The sequence below is a fragment of the Sceloporus occidentalis genome, unplaced genomic scaffold (assembly GCF_023333645.1).
Source record: "Sceloporus occidentalis isolate IW3139 unplaced genomic scaffold, rSceOcc1.0.p SCAF_20, whole genome shotgun sequence".
NCBI lineage: Eukaryota > Metazoa > Chordata > Lepidosauria > Squamata > Phrynosomatidae > Sceloporus > Sceloporus occidentalis.
In genome coordinates, this window is record NW_028317000.1 from 10067320 (window position 1) to 10084278 (window position 16959).

At 44.8% G+C, this 16959-nt stretch overlaps 1 protein-coding gene across 3 annotated transcripts in view; it reads left to right on the top strand.

The window, feature by feature from the left end:
- LOC149301937 (synaptotagmin-11) overlaps window positions 1–16959 on the top strand; it is a 22240-nt gene continuing 5281 nt past the window's right edge. For 2 of the 3 annotated variants that reach the window (XM_089483164.1, XM_089483166.1), the window contains exons 1-3: window positions 1–113; window positions 9705–10528; window positions 15202–15322. In XM_089483164.1, the coding sequence (XP_089339290.1) occupies window positions 80–113; window positions 9705–10528; window positions 15202–15322 (979 nt within the window). In that variant the 5' untranslated portion in view covers window positions 1–79. Of the gene's footprint in view, window positions 114–9704; window positions 10529–15201; window positions 15326–16959 lie in introns of all 3 variants that reach the window. The other variant, XM_089483165.1, reaches the window with a different exon arrangement.

Below are 16959 nucleotides of genomic sequence, written 5' to 3' on the forward strand. Positions count from 1 at the left end.
TCTCTGCATCCTCTCGGATTAGCAGCATCCTTTGCTCCGGGCGCAGCATCCGCGGAGAAGGCCTCCCTCCGACGGCGCCATGGCCGAGATCGCCAGCATCCAGCGCAGCTTCGGTGAGTCTGGGCCCTCTGCACCCCCTCTAGGGCCACAACAAAAAAACCTTCCCAGAATTCCATAGCATGGAGCTTTGGCAGGCCCCCCCCCCACATCCCTAAGCCCCCCAAGCCCTTTCTGCCTTTCCTTGCCACATCAGGATGCTCAGAGCAAGGGAAGGGGTGCATCTTTCCCAGCTGGGTCCTGGGCCAGGAGCCTTGGAAGGAAACAGCTGTCAGGATTCCCTGCTTTGCTTGGGTTCTGCAGTTGCCCTGGATGCTCAGGGAGCAACGTTTCAAAACAAAAATGGACCCTCCGTCTCCTTGCCTCCCTGGGCCTTGGCAGGCTTGGCACCCAGAAGCATCGCCATTCTCAGTCTTGTGCCTCCTTTCAAGAGAAGAATACTGAATACGCAACATACACAACATTTCTCAGGCCTTGGGAGAAAGTCCCTGCCCTTTGCACCTTGGGGATGGGGCCTGTTCTCAGGCCCTGGCCCTCTTTCCCTTCCTGGGCTACCATTATTATTATTATTATTATTATTATTATTATTATTAATGTTTATTTCTCTAGCAGCAGCATCAGTTTGCATGGTACTTTACAGGCGTCGCCAACACAACCGATAGTGTGCCAGTGGCGTACAATCTAAAAGTCATTGAATATAAACAGTACCAAATTGGGCAAGGGATGCAGCCAAGACGCCAACTGCAAAAACAAATAATGCATATCCTCAAAGACAAAAAGGTACAACAGTATTAAAACACAGCCCCAAATGCTTCAGAGAGCAAGGCCGGCTTTCTTTCGAATGTCTGACTAGTAAGAGAAGAGACTAGCAAAGGGAGAGATGCCCTGGGCCTCCATCCCCAGCCTGCCTTGTGCAATGACGGGCGTGCCGGCCTGGCTGGGCTAATGCCAAGGGGGCAGATGCCAGCCATTTCCAAAGATGCCGAGAGGATTGGGGGTGAAGTGTTGTCCTTCGGCCTGATCTCCCCCCCCCCACAAACCCTTTTTCTGCCCTGTGGGGTGTGTATGTATGTATATGTGTGTGTGTGTGTGTATAGAGAGAGAGAGAGAGCAGGTGCGGACGGGTGGCTCAGAGGAGGGTGGGATGACGTGATGTCTATTCCAGGCCAAGCAGTGCCCCTGCCCCCAGCCAGCTTGGAGGGGAGCCAAGAGAGGAAGGGAAAACTGGCTTTGTTTGAGCCCCCCCCCCTTCTTGCAAAGGATAAGCCAGAGACGGAGTATGTGGGGATGAAGTGGTAGAAGCACCCCAAGCCCTGAGGACAGAAGACGGAGCAGAGACGAACTGCTGGCAATCCATATTTCGAATGGCATTTGGCATTTACTGGGCGGCCCTTGTGGCGTCTTCCAATTCTGTGGCATTTATCACACTAATTTCGGCATGAAAGAGAGCTTAAAGTGCATTTAAAGCATCCCGCAAATCAAGCGGAAATGGCGAGTGATGGATTATCCCACGCAGTTGTGCAAATAAAGCAATATCAGAAACACACGGGCGCTGAAATCCCGAAAGTGAAAAGTGGCACGTTGATGCTTCTTTGGGACCACTTTCATGGCGGGTTTTGTGTGGCGTCAGGTGAAACCGTTTCAAGTAATCATGCCTATTTTTCCAGGATATTCACTAGATAAACTCCCGATCGCCTTCGAGGGATAAACGCCGATGATTCTAAGATTCGCTGCTCCTCCAACTATATGGAGGGAGTAACACAGTGGATCTTAACCCAATATTTTGGGTTATAGTAGCACCCTGCAAGGAGTCACCCAGAGATGAACTCCCAACCTTCTTAGCCGCTGTCCCCTTAGGCTCTTTTTTCTGGGAGAATGATGAGGCCTTGTAGTCTCGATGGTGTGATGTCTTTGGGTTTATGGTTGGCAGTCACCCATTCCAGGCCACCCACTCCCCTCCGTATTTGTGTAAGTGAGGAGTCCATCCCTGTAGCAATCTAGGTGGCTCCTTTTCACCCGGCTGCAGCAAAGTTTCTGCCAAGGACATGACTATAAAAGCAGGGAGGGAAACAAACACAACCATCCATTTCTGCTGCCCCAAATAAACTGAAACATAAAGAAAGTCGGATTTCCACTTGTAGGCCTTGGATGCGAGTTCATGGGTGTGCTTTAAAAATAGGCCCCCAGCACCCGGCTAAAAATGTTAATGTATTTCCTGCTTTAATCCTGCTGTATAAAAATGTAATGCAATACAGATGGCTTGCCACACAATGGCAAGAGGCTCGTGGCTCCTGTCAACAGATGCAGTGCGTTTTTACATTAATTAAAGGTCTCTGAATTTATTTATTTTTATCATCAAAATGCAGTCTTTTATAGTCCTTTGGGACAGATGCTGTTGTTGTCATGCTGCCCACGAGCCAAACGGAGATGCAGACGTGACAGCAGCACCTGGTTCAGTTGCGGGAACAAAATCCCATCATTTAATTCTGGTTGTTGATTTATATCGAGAAGAAATGTTACCAGTTGGTTCTGGTCTTACCAGCCTGAATGCAGATTGACTACTTCTTGCCCAAACCTGTATTGGGCATGAAGGGAATGGAAGGAGACAATCTTTCCCCCCACCCTACATTTGTTTATGATAGAATGGTTTTAAGTGGATTGAAACAGAAGCAATCAGGATTAGATAGACGTCTCTACACATGGTCCCAATGACATTGTGTATAAATCCTCTAAGGTTCTTTGAGTGATTTTAAAATGAGGATGGGGGATTACTAACAGAATTATGGGAATATGGAGAGGAATTTCAAAGCTGATGTTATTGTGTCCAGCCATCCGGCACTGAAATATTAAAGGGAAAGGGAAAGCTAGTCCTTTGACATGAATGTCGGTGCTCATCTCTGTTTCTAAGCCGAAGAGCCAGCGTTGTCCAAGGACTGCTCTGGTGGTCATGTCACCAGCATGACTTCACCAAACGCTGTTACCTTCTCACCAAAGTGGTACCTATTTATCTATTGCATTTACATGCTTTCAAACTGCTAGGTTGGCAGAAGCTAGGACTAGTGACAGGAGCTCATCCCATCATGTAGCACTTGGGCCTCGAACTGCCAACTTTGCAATCTTCCAATTGTCAGAATTGGCGTCTTAACCACTATTACCGAACAGCTAAATGAGGGGCTGGCTGTACCTTTCACCAGCAGGACAGTGAATTATTTGTCATTTCATATGTTCTTACTGTACTTTTACACCTAGTGGTCTAGAACACACTGCAGAAACCATCCAGTTTGACACCGCTTTAACTGGATCAGTCTTAGGGAATCCTGGGGGTTGTAGTTTATTGTAGCACCCAGGCTCGCTGACAGAGGAGGCTAAATGTCTCACAAAGCTACAGTTCTCAAACTTCCCTAGCACTGAGTCAGAGCAGTTAAAGTGGTCTCAAACTGGATTATTTCCATAGTGTGTTTTGTACCTTGACTTGGATGGGTGGCACATGCCTCATGCTGTTCAACCCCAGGCAGCAGGGACACTGGCATTATTTTTTAAGGCGGAAGAGGGTTCAGCACTGAGAGGCAGGTTGCTATTTTGCCTACTTGCATGTACTTGCAGTGGGAGGGCAAATTAGTTTTCCCACCAATGCTACTGAAATATCCTTAACTATGAAGACTCTGTCAAGGGTGCTTTGATTGTGTGTTCCTGCATGGCAGTGGGTTGCACTAGATGGCCCTTGAGGTCTCTTCCAACTCTATGATTCTTACAAACACAATGTATATGAAGAAAAATCACTCTGTGTATTCAGTCTATCTTAGTCCCAGGTAAGCGTGCACAGAATAGGTTGCAGCCAGCCATTGTTATTCCTGGAAGGGCTCCACAATAATCACAGTATTTCTAATACTTCGTCATTCATTCCACTGCTGAATATAATTCCTGAGGAAGTTTAACCATAGGAGTCTTGGCCGCCCAGCATTGTCAGATCATTTTGTGTAAGGCTGATCCTCTAAAAGCTGTCTTTGCTGCTCCCACCTCATTCAGGGGTCCATGTCAGGCAGCAAAATGTTTTGGGCTGGCCCCAGCAAGGATCTAGTCCTTACCTGGATTCTTCTTTTTCAGTATTATTATTCTCTTCCAGGTGTATAATTTCAGCCCAATTCTGCAGAGATGGCAAAGACTTGCAATAATTTCTCCACCAAATTCATACAGCTTGCAAAACCATCCCACATTGCTCTCCATCACACTTCCCAAAGAAGTAACTTATGGACTCCAATTTCCTGAAAACCATTATTGTGAACATGCTTGTGGGATTACAATCCTATACTTATCCATGCTCCATTCTTCAGATATTTAACCCATAACCATGAGGGTTAGAAACCCTAGCTACTTTCCCTCCCTCCTTCTCATTTAACAAAATTGTCATATTCCCAAGTGCCATGTGGTCTGATCATGCACTGCAGAAATAATGCAGTTTAACACCACTTTCACTGCTATGGCTCAGTGCTATGGAATTGTGGAATTTGGAGTTTTGTGAGATATATAGCCTTTTTTTCCAGAGAGCTGGTGCCACAACAAAGTACAAATCCCAGGATTCCAAAGGCAGAGCCATGGAAGTTAAAGCTATGTCAAACTACATTATTTCTGCAGTGCAGATGCAGCGTGTGAGTGAGAGAGGACTTAAGGAGAGGGTGGATGAGCTGAAATGGGGTAGAACCAAACCAAGCCAAACTGATAAAATTATATCCTCTCATGATTTAATAATCGTATTAAACCTCCAATTAAAGCCCAATAAATGCCCTATTTTTCTTTGTTAGGGAAACATTTGTTCACTAGACATTAAACCTCTGCTTGGGAATCCTGTGGCAGGCACCAGTGGGGAGATCTATTTTGATTCCAGCTAACTAACTGCCTGCCTAGAGAGTCAATGGGGCTGTATGTGTTTCAGCTGCACCTGCTCTAGAAGCAACACAACTGGGGCCTTTGTCTGTGAGATCGAGAATTCTATTAGAGCATTCTTAAGTTGTTGTTCTTGTTTTAAGTAAAATGTTATGTTATGGCAGAAAAGAGATTATAAGATAGCACATGGCAGGTGGAGAATTGGGTCAAGCAGTGGAAGCGTTCATGGAACGGGTGATGGACATAAGGGTTTCCCTGTTTTCACCCATGAAGCGCTGGAGGATATGTCACAGTGGCTGTCTGTCGGTGCAAGCCAGCCTTTCCCAACTTACCACCCCTCCAGAAGTGTAGTGCTACCGCCTCCATCATTCCCAGTTAGCATGCCTGGGAGTGATGGGGGTTGCAGTCTGCCCAGTCATGAGGGAGCTGTAGGCAGATACAGTTGACCTTCCACATTAGCAGATTTGCTTATTCACAGATTTGATTGATATGTTCTCTCTAGGAATCTCTAGGTCCTCCAGCATGACGCTGTGGTCAGTGTCCACCAGAAGTCATAATGGAAGACCTAGAGATTCCTAGAGAAAACACTTCTCTAGACATTTGTAGGTCCTTGAGCATGATTCTGTTATCAACCACAGAATTGCATGGGAGAACCTAGAGATTCCTAGAAGGGTGTTTTTGTTGTTAACTGGCTTTGAGTCAAAATCAAATCAAAACCTTATTGCTTTTGACCAAAGGTCATTGCACAGCACAACAATATAACAATACATATAACAATATGACACTATAAAAATACATGTAAATTATATCCAAAATACGGGTATCTCATATCTGGTATAGAATTTCTAAACAAACAAGCAACAATTGTCATTATGCATTAAAATTTTGTGAAATATAGTCATCACCTTTACAGTTTATGGCTATCCCTGTTATATACTTATTCCTGATTTTTTTAGGCAAACAAAGCTACTTTCCAGGTTACATATTTATTCAGGTCCAATAGAAGATAAAAAATCATATCCTGTGGGTTTTGACTGGGACTGGTTTCCATTATAGGTATAATGAACCTTTCTCTTGGTTCTTGATAGAGAGGGCAAAATAACATGTAATGAACAAGGTACTCTACCTCTTGACAACCACATACACAAGTACGTTCTTTTGCAGGAATACCTCTATATCTTCAGTCTCTGTATGCTGTATCCATCATATTCAATCCCAGTTCGGCAAAAGCTTTCCGCAAGTTGGCTTTGAGTCGATCTCGACTCATGGCAACCCTCTGGATGAGACTTTTCCAAAAGCCTGTGTCCTCCACTGCCCCAGTACATTAAATTGGCTCAGGCAGTTTTTGACGTACCCATTTCTTGTAAGTTAAAACACAAAAACTGTATGGGTGAGTGCTTGAAATTTGAAGATTTTGGCCAAGATTTTGAACTTTGAGACATAAGTAAAATGACAGTGTTCCATCATTGCATAGTTACATCTGACAATACCCCCCCACCACCACCCAAACCCTACAGTTTCATCCTACTGATTATGACAGGCTTCCAAGGTTCTGCAGATCAGGACACTCTCCAGATCATGGGGGGTGTTAAGAATAGGCAATTGGAGAGACAACTCAGAGTCCAACACACCAGCTTTTCTGAGTCAAGCCTACAACTGGGAGTCACTGCAGATGCCATTTACCAGTGCCCTGGTTTGCAGCATCTTAGAAACGCTTCAGCTGAGGCACGGCCAGGCTGAATTATAAATGTTTGGGTGTCACATTTTGTTGTTAAATATGGTAAACATGAATCCCCAACAACACGATTGTAAGGCGAGCTACTGAACAGTGCCAGTCGTTGTTTATAATTATTCAGTTGACAGTGCTCCAAATGCCTACATTGTGGGTCTAATTCTGTGCAGATTTTACAGCAAAACATCACACTGAGAATGGGGAGGCTAAAGACCCCATCTTGGGGCTTAAAGCAGTGTGAGATGAAGATCCCGTGAAAGGTGGGATACAGATAGGATCTGCTAGTACAGTTGGCCCTCTACATCTGCGGCTTTGACTTTTGCAGATTTGATTATTTGTGGTTTTGATTAATAGATTCTGTTTAGGAATCTCTAAGTCCTCCAGCGCAATTCTGCTGGAAGTTGACCATAGAGTTGTGCTGGGGAACCTAGAGGTTCTTAGAGGAAACACTTCTCTAGGCATTTGGAGGTCCTCAAGCATGATTCTGTGATCAACGGCTGGCAGAAGTTGACCATAGAGTTGCACTGGAGGACCTGGAAATTCCTAAAAGGTGTTCTCTTACATAAAACGAATAGCGTTTTTTTATTTGTGATTTTTCCACATGCACAGGGATCCTTCTCACCGAACCCCAGGAATGTGGAGAGACCACTGTAAATCTCAACTAGTTGACCTGGCAAGGCTTTCTGTCTCCCCCCCCCCTCCTTTATCTTAGTTATGCTGATGCCATTAATTGCCATCAGGTTGGATTTGATCTATGTTGATGCTATGATTGAGAGACTTCCAAAGGGCCTGGTCATCAACAGCCGAACTCAGGTCTTACAAGTTCAGGGCCATGTCTTGCTTGCCTGAGTGTGACCCAGTGGGTTTCCATGGCCAAGCAGGGATTCAAGACCTGGTCTTCAGAATCCTAGTCCAACACTCAAACCGCTACACTACAGTGGCTCAACCAAAAATATGGGACACCAAACATCACATGTCAAATTCTTAAGAGATTTGTACTCCCAAAAATGAGCTCTGAAACTAAAGCAAATTCTTATGCCTTCGCCTCCTTCTGAGGGTGAGAGACTATAACCTGCCCAGGTCATCATCAGTGGGTTTCCATGCCTGAGCAGGGATTTAAGCCCTGGTGACCAGAGTCATAGTCCAATGATCAAACCACTACCCAGTGCTGCCATCCTGTTTTTAATTGTACTGTTATTTAATTATTTTTAACTTTTGTATAATTAAAGTTTTCACTGTATCTTGTTTTTAAATGTCATAGGCAGCCATGGGTCCTGCATAAGGAGAAGTGCCAATTCCCATACATACTTGAGTATAAGTTGACCTCTTGTATAAGTCGAGAGCAGGTTTTGGGGACAGTTTATGGATTTGTATATGACCCGTGGACATAGGGTTGCCATATCCTGATTTTGGGCAGGACAATCCCAGATTGGAGAGTTCAAAAATGTCCTATCCTGGATGGGCATTTTTAACCCTCCAGTCTCGGATTTTTGCCTTGCTCCAGGTCACATTTTGTAAATGTCCAGTCTACTGGAGGAAATGTGCCTGGAACAAGGCAGAAAGCCTCCCCCGGGCCCAGCTCCTCCTCCTCCATCACCCTCCATGATGGTCCTCCCCGCCTTGGGGCTGGAGGGGGCTGAGGCTGAGGCCCGAGTGCAGCCTCGTCTCCTCCAGCCCCAGCCCGCATGGCTGGGATTCCGCTTGAGGCCTCGGCCTCTTCCAGTTCTGGGGAGGCTAGACAGCTGCACTGGATCTTCTAGGGCCAAGGCCCTGAATGCTGCACTGCCTCCTCCAGCCCCAGCCAGCATGGCCTGCTAGGCCTCCCTGGGGCTGGAGAAGGCCTGGGCCTCGGCCTCGAGTGCAGCAGTGCTGCATCCAGCCCTGGGGAGGCCTTGGAGGCGGTGCCGCGTTCGGAGCCTGGACCTCCTCCAGTCCCGGGGAGGCCTAGGAGGCAGCATCATGCTCAGGTCCTTGGCAGAGGCTGCAGAAAATAAGGTGCTTAGGGTGGGTGCTGAGCCTTCTGCTGCTGCCTCCACCTCCCTTGCTGCATTTTTGGCATGGTGAATGAGCAGCAGGGAGGCTAGGGCCTGGCGGGTCTCCATGGGGGCTTTGGGTGCGGGCTTAATGTTTCTTTTTAATTTATTGATGTGTTTGTCCTTTAATTGGGTGTGCCCTCCATTTTTTTGAATGTCCTACATTTTGCCCTACAATTTCTTGGTTTTGAGGTAGGGAATTATGGCAACCCTATGTGGATAAGTCAAGGATAAAACCTAACGGCACGTAACAATGGATCTAAAGGATAAGGAAAATGAAAATGATGCCAAAGAATTTACAAATCCCAGCAGGCATAACTGTTTGAGCAGTTAAAATAGTTACTTGTAATAGGGCTCGAACATACACGTTTTTTGTTTTACGTGGGCGGGGATCCAGAACGGCTCCCCCGCGTAAAACAAGGGTGCACTGTAATGAGAAAGAGCACCCATACTAGGAGATGCTGCAGCAGTTTGCTTTTGCCTAAGTCTGCTGGGAAAGACAAGATTTACCTCTCCTCTCTCCATTGAATTAATTGGGTGCATTTTGAACTCATTTCTGAATTTTGAGCTCATTTTGCAGCAACTGAAGTAAGCTGAGGAAAAAGGAGGGGGGTGGGAGAAGAAACTGGGACTTTTTAAAAGCTGCTGAAAAATGGGACAGTAGAGGGTTAGTTGGGACTGTGCTCAGGTTTACCCTATTTTAAGTCTCTCTGGACACCTTCATCTTGTTGATTTTCCCCCCATTGGAAAAAAGGAAATCCTGCACTGACTGACCGCCAATGATTTCACACTGCTTTTAAACAGATCTGCCTGGAAACATAAGAGGTTGAATCTTCAACCTTCTGTATGCAAGGCAGATGCAACAACCCTACTGAGCTAAAGAGCTCCCTCTAAAGGGGAAGGTTATCTATTGATCAGCATGGGTTTTATCTTTACATTTTCCCTATTTTCCAGCTGTTTTCTTTTTCTTTTCTGATTCCACCTTCTCCTTTCCTTCCCAGATGTCTCTCCAATTGTGGCAGGCCTCATTGGAGCCACAGTCCTGGTGGTGTCTGTCTCTGTGACTGTGTTTATATGGACATGCTGCCATCAACAAGCAGAGAAGAAGCACAAGACACCTCCCTACAAGTTCATCCACATGTTGAAGGGCATCAGCATCTACCCGGAGACACTGAGCAACAAGAAGAAAATCATACGAATCCGACGAGACAAGATGGGCAATGCCAGAAAAGATGGAAATGGCAACTTTTCAGTGGATGAGGCTGAAGCTGGATTAGTGGGCTCTAACAAACTATCCAGTGCTCTAGACATGCCTACCTGCGTCAACCAGCTTCCAATCAAAGTTGATTATGGAGAAGAGCTGAGCCCAGGTCAAAGCTTGACACCGTCAGGGAGCAAAACACCCTCTCCGTCTTCTCCTCAAGAAGAGGTCATGCTTGGGATGCTGACTTTCTCTGTGGACTACAACTTCCCAAAGAAAGCCTTGGTGGTAACCATCCAGGAAGCCCATGGGCTGCCTGTCATGGATGAGCAAAACCAGGGGTCGGACCCCTACATCAAGATGACAATCCTGCCCGACAAGAGGCACCGGGTGAAGACACGTGTCCTCCGGAAGACCCTAGACCCGGTGTTCGATGAGACCTTTACCTTTTATGGGATCCCTTACAGCCAGCTCCAGGACCTGGTGCTGCATTTCCTTGTGCTGAGCTTTGACCGCTTTTCTCGAGATGATGTCATTGGAGAGGTGATGGTCCCACTGGCTGGAGTGGATCCCAGCACTGGGAAGGTCCATTTAACCCGGGAAATCATCAAAAGGAATATACAGGTAGGGGAAATGGTTCATTTGGATTTGAAGAAAGCTTTCCTCCCAGGGCTTAAAACACCTCAGAGTGGGATAAAAACCTGGTAACATATCTCCGTTGTCTTCTGCAGTTCCTCTTAATATGGTAACATGAAGTGATGTTGGGTCATTTCCTATTGACATTTTGAGAGGGATCCTCTACTACTCCAATGCCTCTGTCAGCAATACCTCTCAAAATGGCAAGTGACCCAGTATCACTTTCTTTTGCCATTTTAAGAGGAACTGCAGAAGAAAATTGAGGTATTGGCATAGTATGTTAATCTGGGCCATTTCCTCAACATTGTGATCCTGGGGGAGCAAAACCTCTGTAATCTGGTGCAGTTGTCAGTGTTTTTAATAACAAATTTTGAGGCCAAAAAACAGGTGGAAATATTGTTTAAATGAGAGGGGGTTCTGGGATGATGCAAAGATGTCCTGAGGGCACCTAGGACCATGAAAAAGCATTCAAGTGGCACATGTGGTTTATAGGCCACACCATCCCCACCCATAATCATTTGGGATTGCTACTTTCATGAACTGCAAACTGCCATAATCTCAGCCAGTGTGACAAGTGGCCAATTGAGATAGGGGTTTGGCATAATAATGCTTTTCAGTTTTGATCCATGATCAACTCTTACATTTTGGTTAGGATCACGTCTAGGATACCTGGTCCTTACTTAGCCTTTTAAAATGAAATTATCTACAAGGCACATCAAAAATTTGTTCAACAGCCTATGCTTAAAGGAGTTAGTCTTCCAGCAGATACCAGGGTAATTGAAATATTCCATAATACCTATTCTTGGATCATTGAGATTTCTGAGATTTGTTTCTGAAAAGCATTGTCTGCCACCTCTTCTTGGTTTGGTGGCCTGTAGTAGACTCTTACTTCAATTATGGGTGTTTTTTCACCATTTATTTTCCCCAAACTGGTCCATTCTGATCTCTCACAGTGATTTCTGTAGAAGTCAATAGTCTGATGTACAATGCTGCTACTTCTGCTTTTTTGCCTCACTTGTTCTTTTTAAACCATCATTATATTCCATTCATGGGAATCATCCCACTAGATCTCCATTATATCTAAAAAGTCATATTTATCTTCCTACACGAGGACTTCAAGCTCATCTTATTCATTTTCCAAATTCTGTGTGTTGATGTATAAACATCTGAAGCCTTGTTTATTCTCATCTATTAATCTATTGTCCATTTTATTATGGACCCCATTCTCTCCCTCATCTTCTCTAGAATTTGCATCCTTGTGTTTAGAGCTTGATTTTGGGCTGAAGTTTGAACTATCATTTCCAACTTTCCAAGGATTTAGTTTAAAACCCACAACAATGCTATTACCAAAGACATTGGGGCTTGACAGACCGCCCCAAAAGGGCAGCCTATAGCCGCCCGTTTTTATGCTGCAAGGAAGCTGCACCAACCAAATGGCGTGGCCTCTGTCAGGACTAAAAAGAACCCGCTGAAAGCCGTTGGTGCACTTGTGCCCACCGATGACACATGCACAGCGTGGTGACTTTTGGACACTGCGCCGTGTCTGCATCATTATGGTAGGCCCTATGTAGATGGGGCTGCGCTATGATAGCGCCAGCACTGCACAGTATGGCTTGGGAGTGTGCGGACACTCCGCATTCCCAAGCCCTAAAATCAGCCCCAGACTGCAGCTTTCCGGCAGTCTGTACCGGGCCATTATTCCCAGCAGCCCATCTGTAGCCAGTAGTCCTCTGTCTAAGAAGTGAAGACTATGGTGCCAAATGCCAAATCTCTCCCATTTACATCACCTACATAGGCATTCGCTTTTAATATCTTTCTGTCCTTGTGTAGTCCTCTACTCTTCACTGGTAAAATTGGTAAGAATACCATCTGTGCCTCAAAGACTTTCAGGTTTCTGCCCAAAGCTCCATAGTTAGAGTTGATCTGCTCAAACCTGGTCTTGGCAGTGTCATTAGTATGCATATGGAGAAAGGGATACTGATTTTGTTCTCCATGAGTTTTGGCAAGTTGTTGGTGACATCCTAGATATGTATACTAGGAGGTTATCTCCTGATTCATCTTGTTAGGCTGACACACAGGGGTCTTGCTCCATGAGTCCCCAACCAACAGCACCTTACTTTTCTTATTGTAGTGGTTGGTGATCAGTCTCATGAATGTTTGAGGCAATGGGAGTTGTAATCAGAAACAGCTGCAAAGAGTTGGGTTGGTGAAGACTGTCTTATCTCACCTAGGAAGGTGATGATGGCTACAGCAAGCCCTGAATCCGGCACAATCCTCATCCCTAGACAGGATAAGGAAGAAAACAGGCCACAGATCACTTTGTGTTTACCCACTTCACCCCGTTTCCACTTGTGAGTCTGGGCAGCTGCTAGGATAGGAATTGCTTTGGACAATTATTACCTCAGGCTAAGGCCATCTGAAAGTGCAAAAAACTAGGACATGATGCCCATGGCAACCCAGCCTGCTATTTGTTCAGCTTAACACTGGCTTTGTAACACTTAGCAATGCTCCAAGTTTATTTCCACCAAATTAATTCCCTTTTAACAAACTTGGGACCATGCCAGCTGGGGAGTCTGGGAACTGCAGTCCAAAAAAATGTTTCCATGCTCTGACCTGTTCATTCCAAATAAGGAGTTTTTCAGGGTGTCCAAATATTATTTTTACGCTTTCAATTTTATATATAACTGACATTGTAATGATCATTTTCAGGCACCCTGTACAATAGGCATTTTCAACTGCCTTATCTCTGTAACTTTTGTTGTTGTTCACTGCCCTTGAGTCGATCTGGAGCCATGGCAACCCAGTGGATGAGACATCTCCAAGACCCTCTGTACTCCGTTCCTGTTCTGCTTAACTCCTGCAAACTCATCCTCAAAATGATCTCTTTAATAGAGTCCATCCATCTTGCATGCAGCCTTCCTCTCTTTCTACTTCCCTCTTACCTTTCCTAGGTAATTTTTTCCAATGATTCATGGCTTCTCATGATGTGTCCAAAGTACGACAACCTGAGTTTTGTCATCTTGGCTCCTAGGGAGATTTCTGGCTTGATCTGCTCCAGGACCCATTTGTTGGTCTTTTTGGCTGTCTATGGAAGCCTTAGCACTCTTCTCCAGCCCCATATTTCGAATGAGTTGATTTTGCTGCTATGCTACTTCTTAACTATCCAGAGCTCACATCCATACCTGGATAGACTATGGGATGATCAGAATTACGTTTTTGTGCATTTCTTTGGTTTTTTTACTAGATCCAACAGTTTCATCCAGTGCCAGGTGCAGAAGACATACACTAAAAGAAGAGGGTGCTTCTGTGCATATTTTGAACCTAGGAATTTGGTCTCAGTATTGCTGTTGTCTGTTGTTAACTGCCCTTGAGTTGACTTTGACTCATGGCGACCCTGTGGATGGGACATCTCCAAGACCCCCTGTCCACCACTGCTCTGCTTAGGTCTTGTAGAAGGCCTCCATGATTGAGTCTGGCATGTAGTATCCCTCTCTTTCTACTGTCCTCTACCTTTCTTAGCATCATTGTCTTTTCCAGTGATTAATGCCTTTTCATGATGTGGCCAAAGTACAATAGCCTTATTTAGTCATCCTTCTTTCCATGAGATTTCAGGCTTGATCTGCTCTAGAGCTCATTTGTTTTTCTTCTTGGCCATCCATGGTATTCTCAGCACTCCTCTCAGTATTAGAAATGAACTACAGTGATCCCTTCACATTCACTGGGGTTAGGGGTGAAGGACTCCTGTGAAAGTGGAAAAAACGCAAATAGAAAAACACTATTCTTTTTACCTAAGAGAACACCTCTCTAGGAATCTCCAGGTTCTCCAGTGCAACTCTATGGTCAACATCTGCCAGAAGTTGATTATAGAATCATACTAGAGAACCTACAAATGCCTAGAGAAGTGTTCTCAAGGAACTTCTAGGTTCTCCAATACAAGTCTATAGTCAACTTCCAGCATAATTGTGCTCAGGGGTTTTGAGATTCCTAGAGAGACCATATTAATCAAAACTGCAATTAATCAAAGCCACAAAAGTCAAAGCCACAAATGTGGCTCTTTGGCTCTTCTGAGCCTCTCTCTTCACCAACAGGGCCTGTGAAGGTGTTGGGCCTGAAAGAAAGTCCTCCCCTGAAGATCTAGGTTGGCTTGTATGGGGATATACAGTCTTTTAGATAGTCTGGACCCAAACCAAGTTCATAACCAACACTTTAAACTCTGCTCAGAAACAGACAGATACCCAGTGAAGCTGTTTCCAAAGGGGGGAGTTACATAATCCCTGTGAACCAGTACCATTCAGCAGCATTGCATTTTCCTGAACAGTTTCCAAAGGTTGCCCCATGTAGAGTGCATTACAACAATCCAATGAGGATATAAGAAAGGTGCAGGTGTCTTGCACTTGTGGCCCTGAAGAGCCCTGGTGGTGCGGTGGTTAAATGCCGGCCCTGTAGCCACAAGGTTGTGAGTTTGATTCCAGGGCTCCAAGGTTGACTCAGCCTTCCATCTTTCCGTTGTCGATAAAATGAGTCCCCAGCTTGTTGGAGGCAATTGGCTTACAGATTGCAAAGTGCTTAGAGAGTGCTGAGTTCACAGTTATGTGGTATAGAAATGTAAATGCTATTGCTTGCTATTGCTGAAGAAATTTGACCTTGTCATCCCTTTGCAGAAATGTGTCAGCAGAGGGGAGCTGCAAGTGTCCTTGTCATACCAGCCTGTGGCCCAGAGAATGACTGTAGTTGTGCTGAAGGCAAGACATCTGCCGAAGATGGACATCACTGGCCTCTCAGGTAGAAGCTATTTACTTCAGCTCATCGCTGTGCTTCCAGATGTTGCAGTCAAGTTCTCCTTGTGCAGACCTTCCTTTTACATTAGAGGGCCCAATCATTTGCATCATTTCCAGTTGATGCTGCCCATCACCAAAAGGAGCATCCATGTACAGAGGCTCCCTTCCTCACCTTCTGTTGTTTTACAACAGGGGTGGGCAACTGTAGGACTGAATACTTATTATTATTATTAATGTTTATTTATATAGCACCATAAATTTGCATGACACTTTACAGGCATTGCAACAGATTAATGACAGATTAATAACAGATTAACGACAGATTAATTGGGACTCTCCCTTCTAAACTGAGTTGTAGAATATGCCACTCCTATTTTATGGGTTACTCACCTTGTTTGCTTTGGGGAGAGGGAAAGAGAAAGAGTGGGAGGAAATTGGGTGGCAGAGAGACAGACAGCTGTTTTTCATACTAAACAATTGTAGTACTTTGCTACCGCTTTACTAGCCATGACTGATTGCTATGAAATCGTAGAACCTGTAGTTTGGTAAGACACTATAGCAGACAATTCTAAATTTCCCCAAAACTACAAATCCCAGGATTCTACAGAATGGAGACATGGTAGTTAAGTATGGCAGAAAGAAAAAGGAGTGCAAATAGAGAGAAGCTGGTGGTAGAAAGAGCAAATGTGGGGCAATGAGGTTTAGGCATGTAAACCTTTGCTTAGAGTATCCTCACACATGAGAGCAAAGAAATTCAGAAGTACTCTGCCCATTAGCTGAGACTGCAACAAATTTTGCACCTTTTAAATTATATTTTTCTATTTTCAGACTTTTTTGTGGAAATTATGGTTGTGCAAAGAATTTTTTTGCAGAAAAACTGCAGTGTGTGTGTGTGTGTGTGTGTGTGTGTGTGTGTGTGTGTGTATTACTTTTTCCCCTGGGGAAAAAAGCAGAGGGCTTGATACCAAAATACAATTTGCAAAAAAATCCACTGAAATAGGAGGAAGCTGTTCTTTTTGCTCTCACTGAAAGCACAAAAATCTTGCAGCAGTTGACAAGGACAGAAAAAAATGGCAAAGATTCTTTACATCCTGAATGGGGTGGGAGAGAAAAGGGGGTTGCAAAAATGGAGAAAATGTGAGTGTATGTGTGAACAGGGGGAGAGAAATGGTTTCACCATACAACCCATTATTCCTTAAGGAATGTGTACCTTGATGGAAGAACAGGGTTTCTCACTTTGTCTTTAGACAAATCAACAGAAGAGAAGAGTTCTATGAAGGCCTACTGTCCATGATATTTGATTAGATCCATCATGTATTGTATATAAGTTCTTGCAAATCAGTGGTAACAGATGGGAAGGGGCTGTTGCCTTTATGCTAGGATGCGAAGCTGCATGGGGCCAGTTCCCCTTTCAAAATATCCTCCCTCCAGCATACCCAAATCCTCCTCCCAGCATGCCCAACCCTTAATGTCATTGTTGTCCCTCTGAAAGTAGTGACTGATGTGATGTCATATCACCATTTGAGAGGGACGGCAACAAATACAGAGATATTTCAAATGGGTAGATGTTTAAGATGATGCGATGGCTCAAGTGGTTAAGGCACTGACGCTATTGGTTGCAAGATTGGCAGGCTTAAAGAC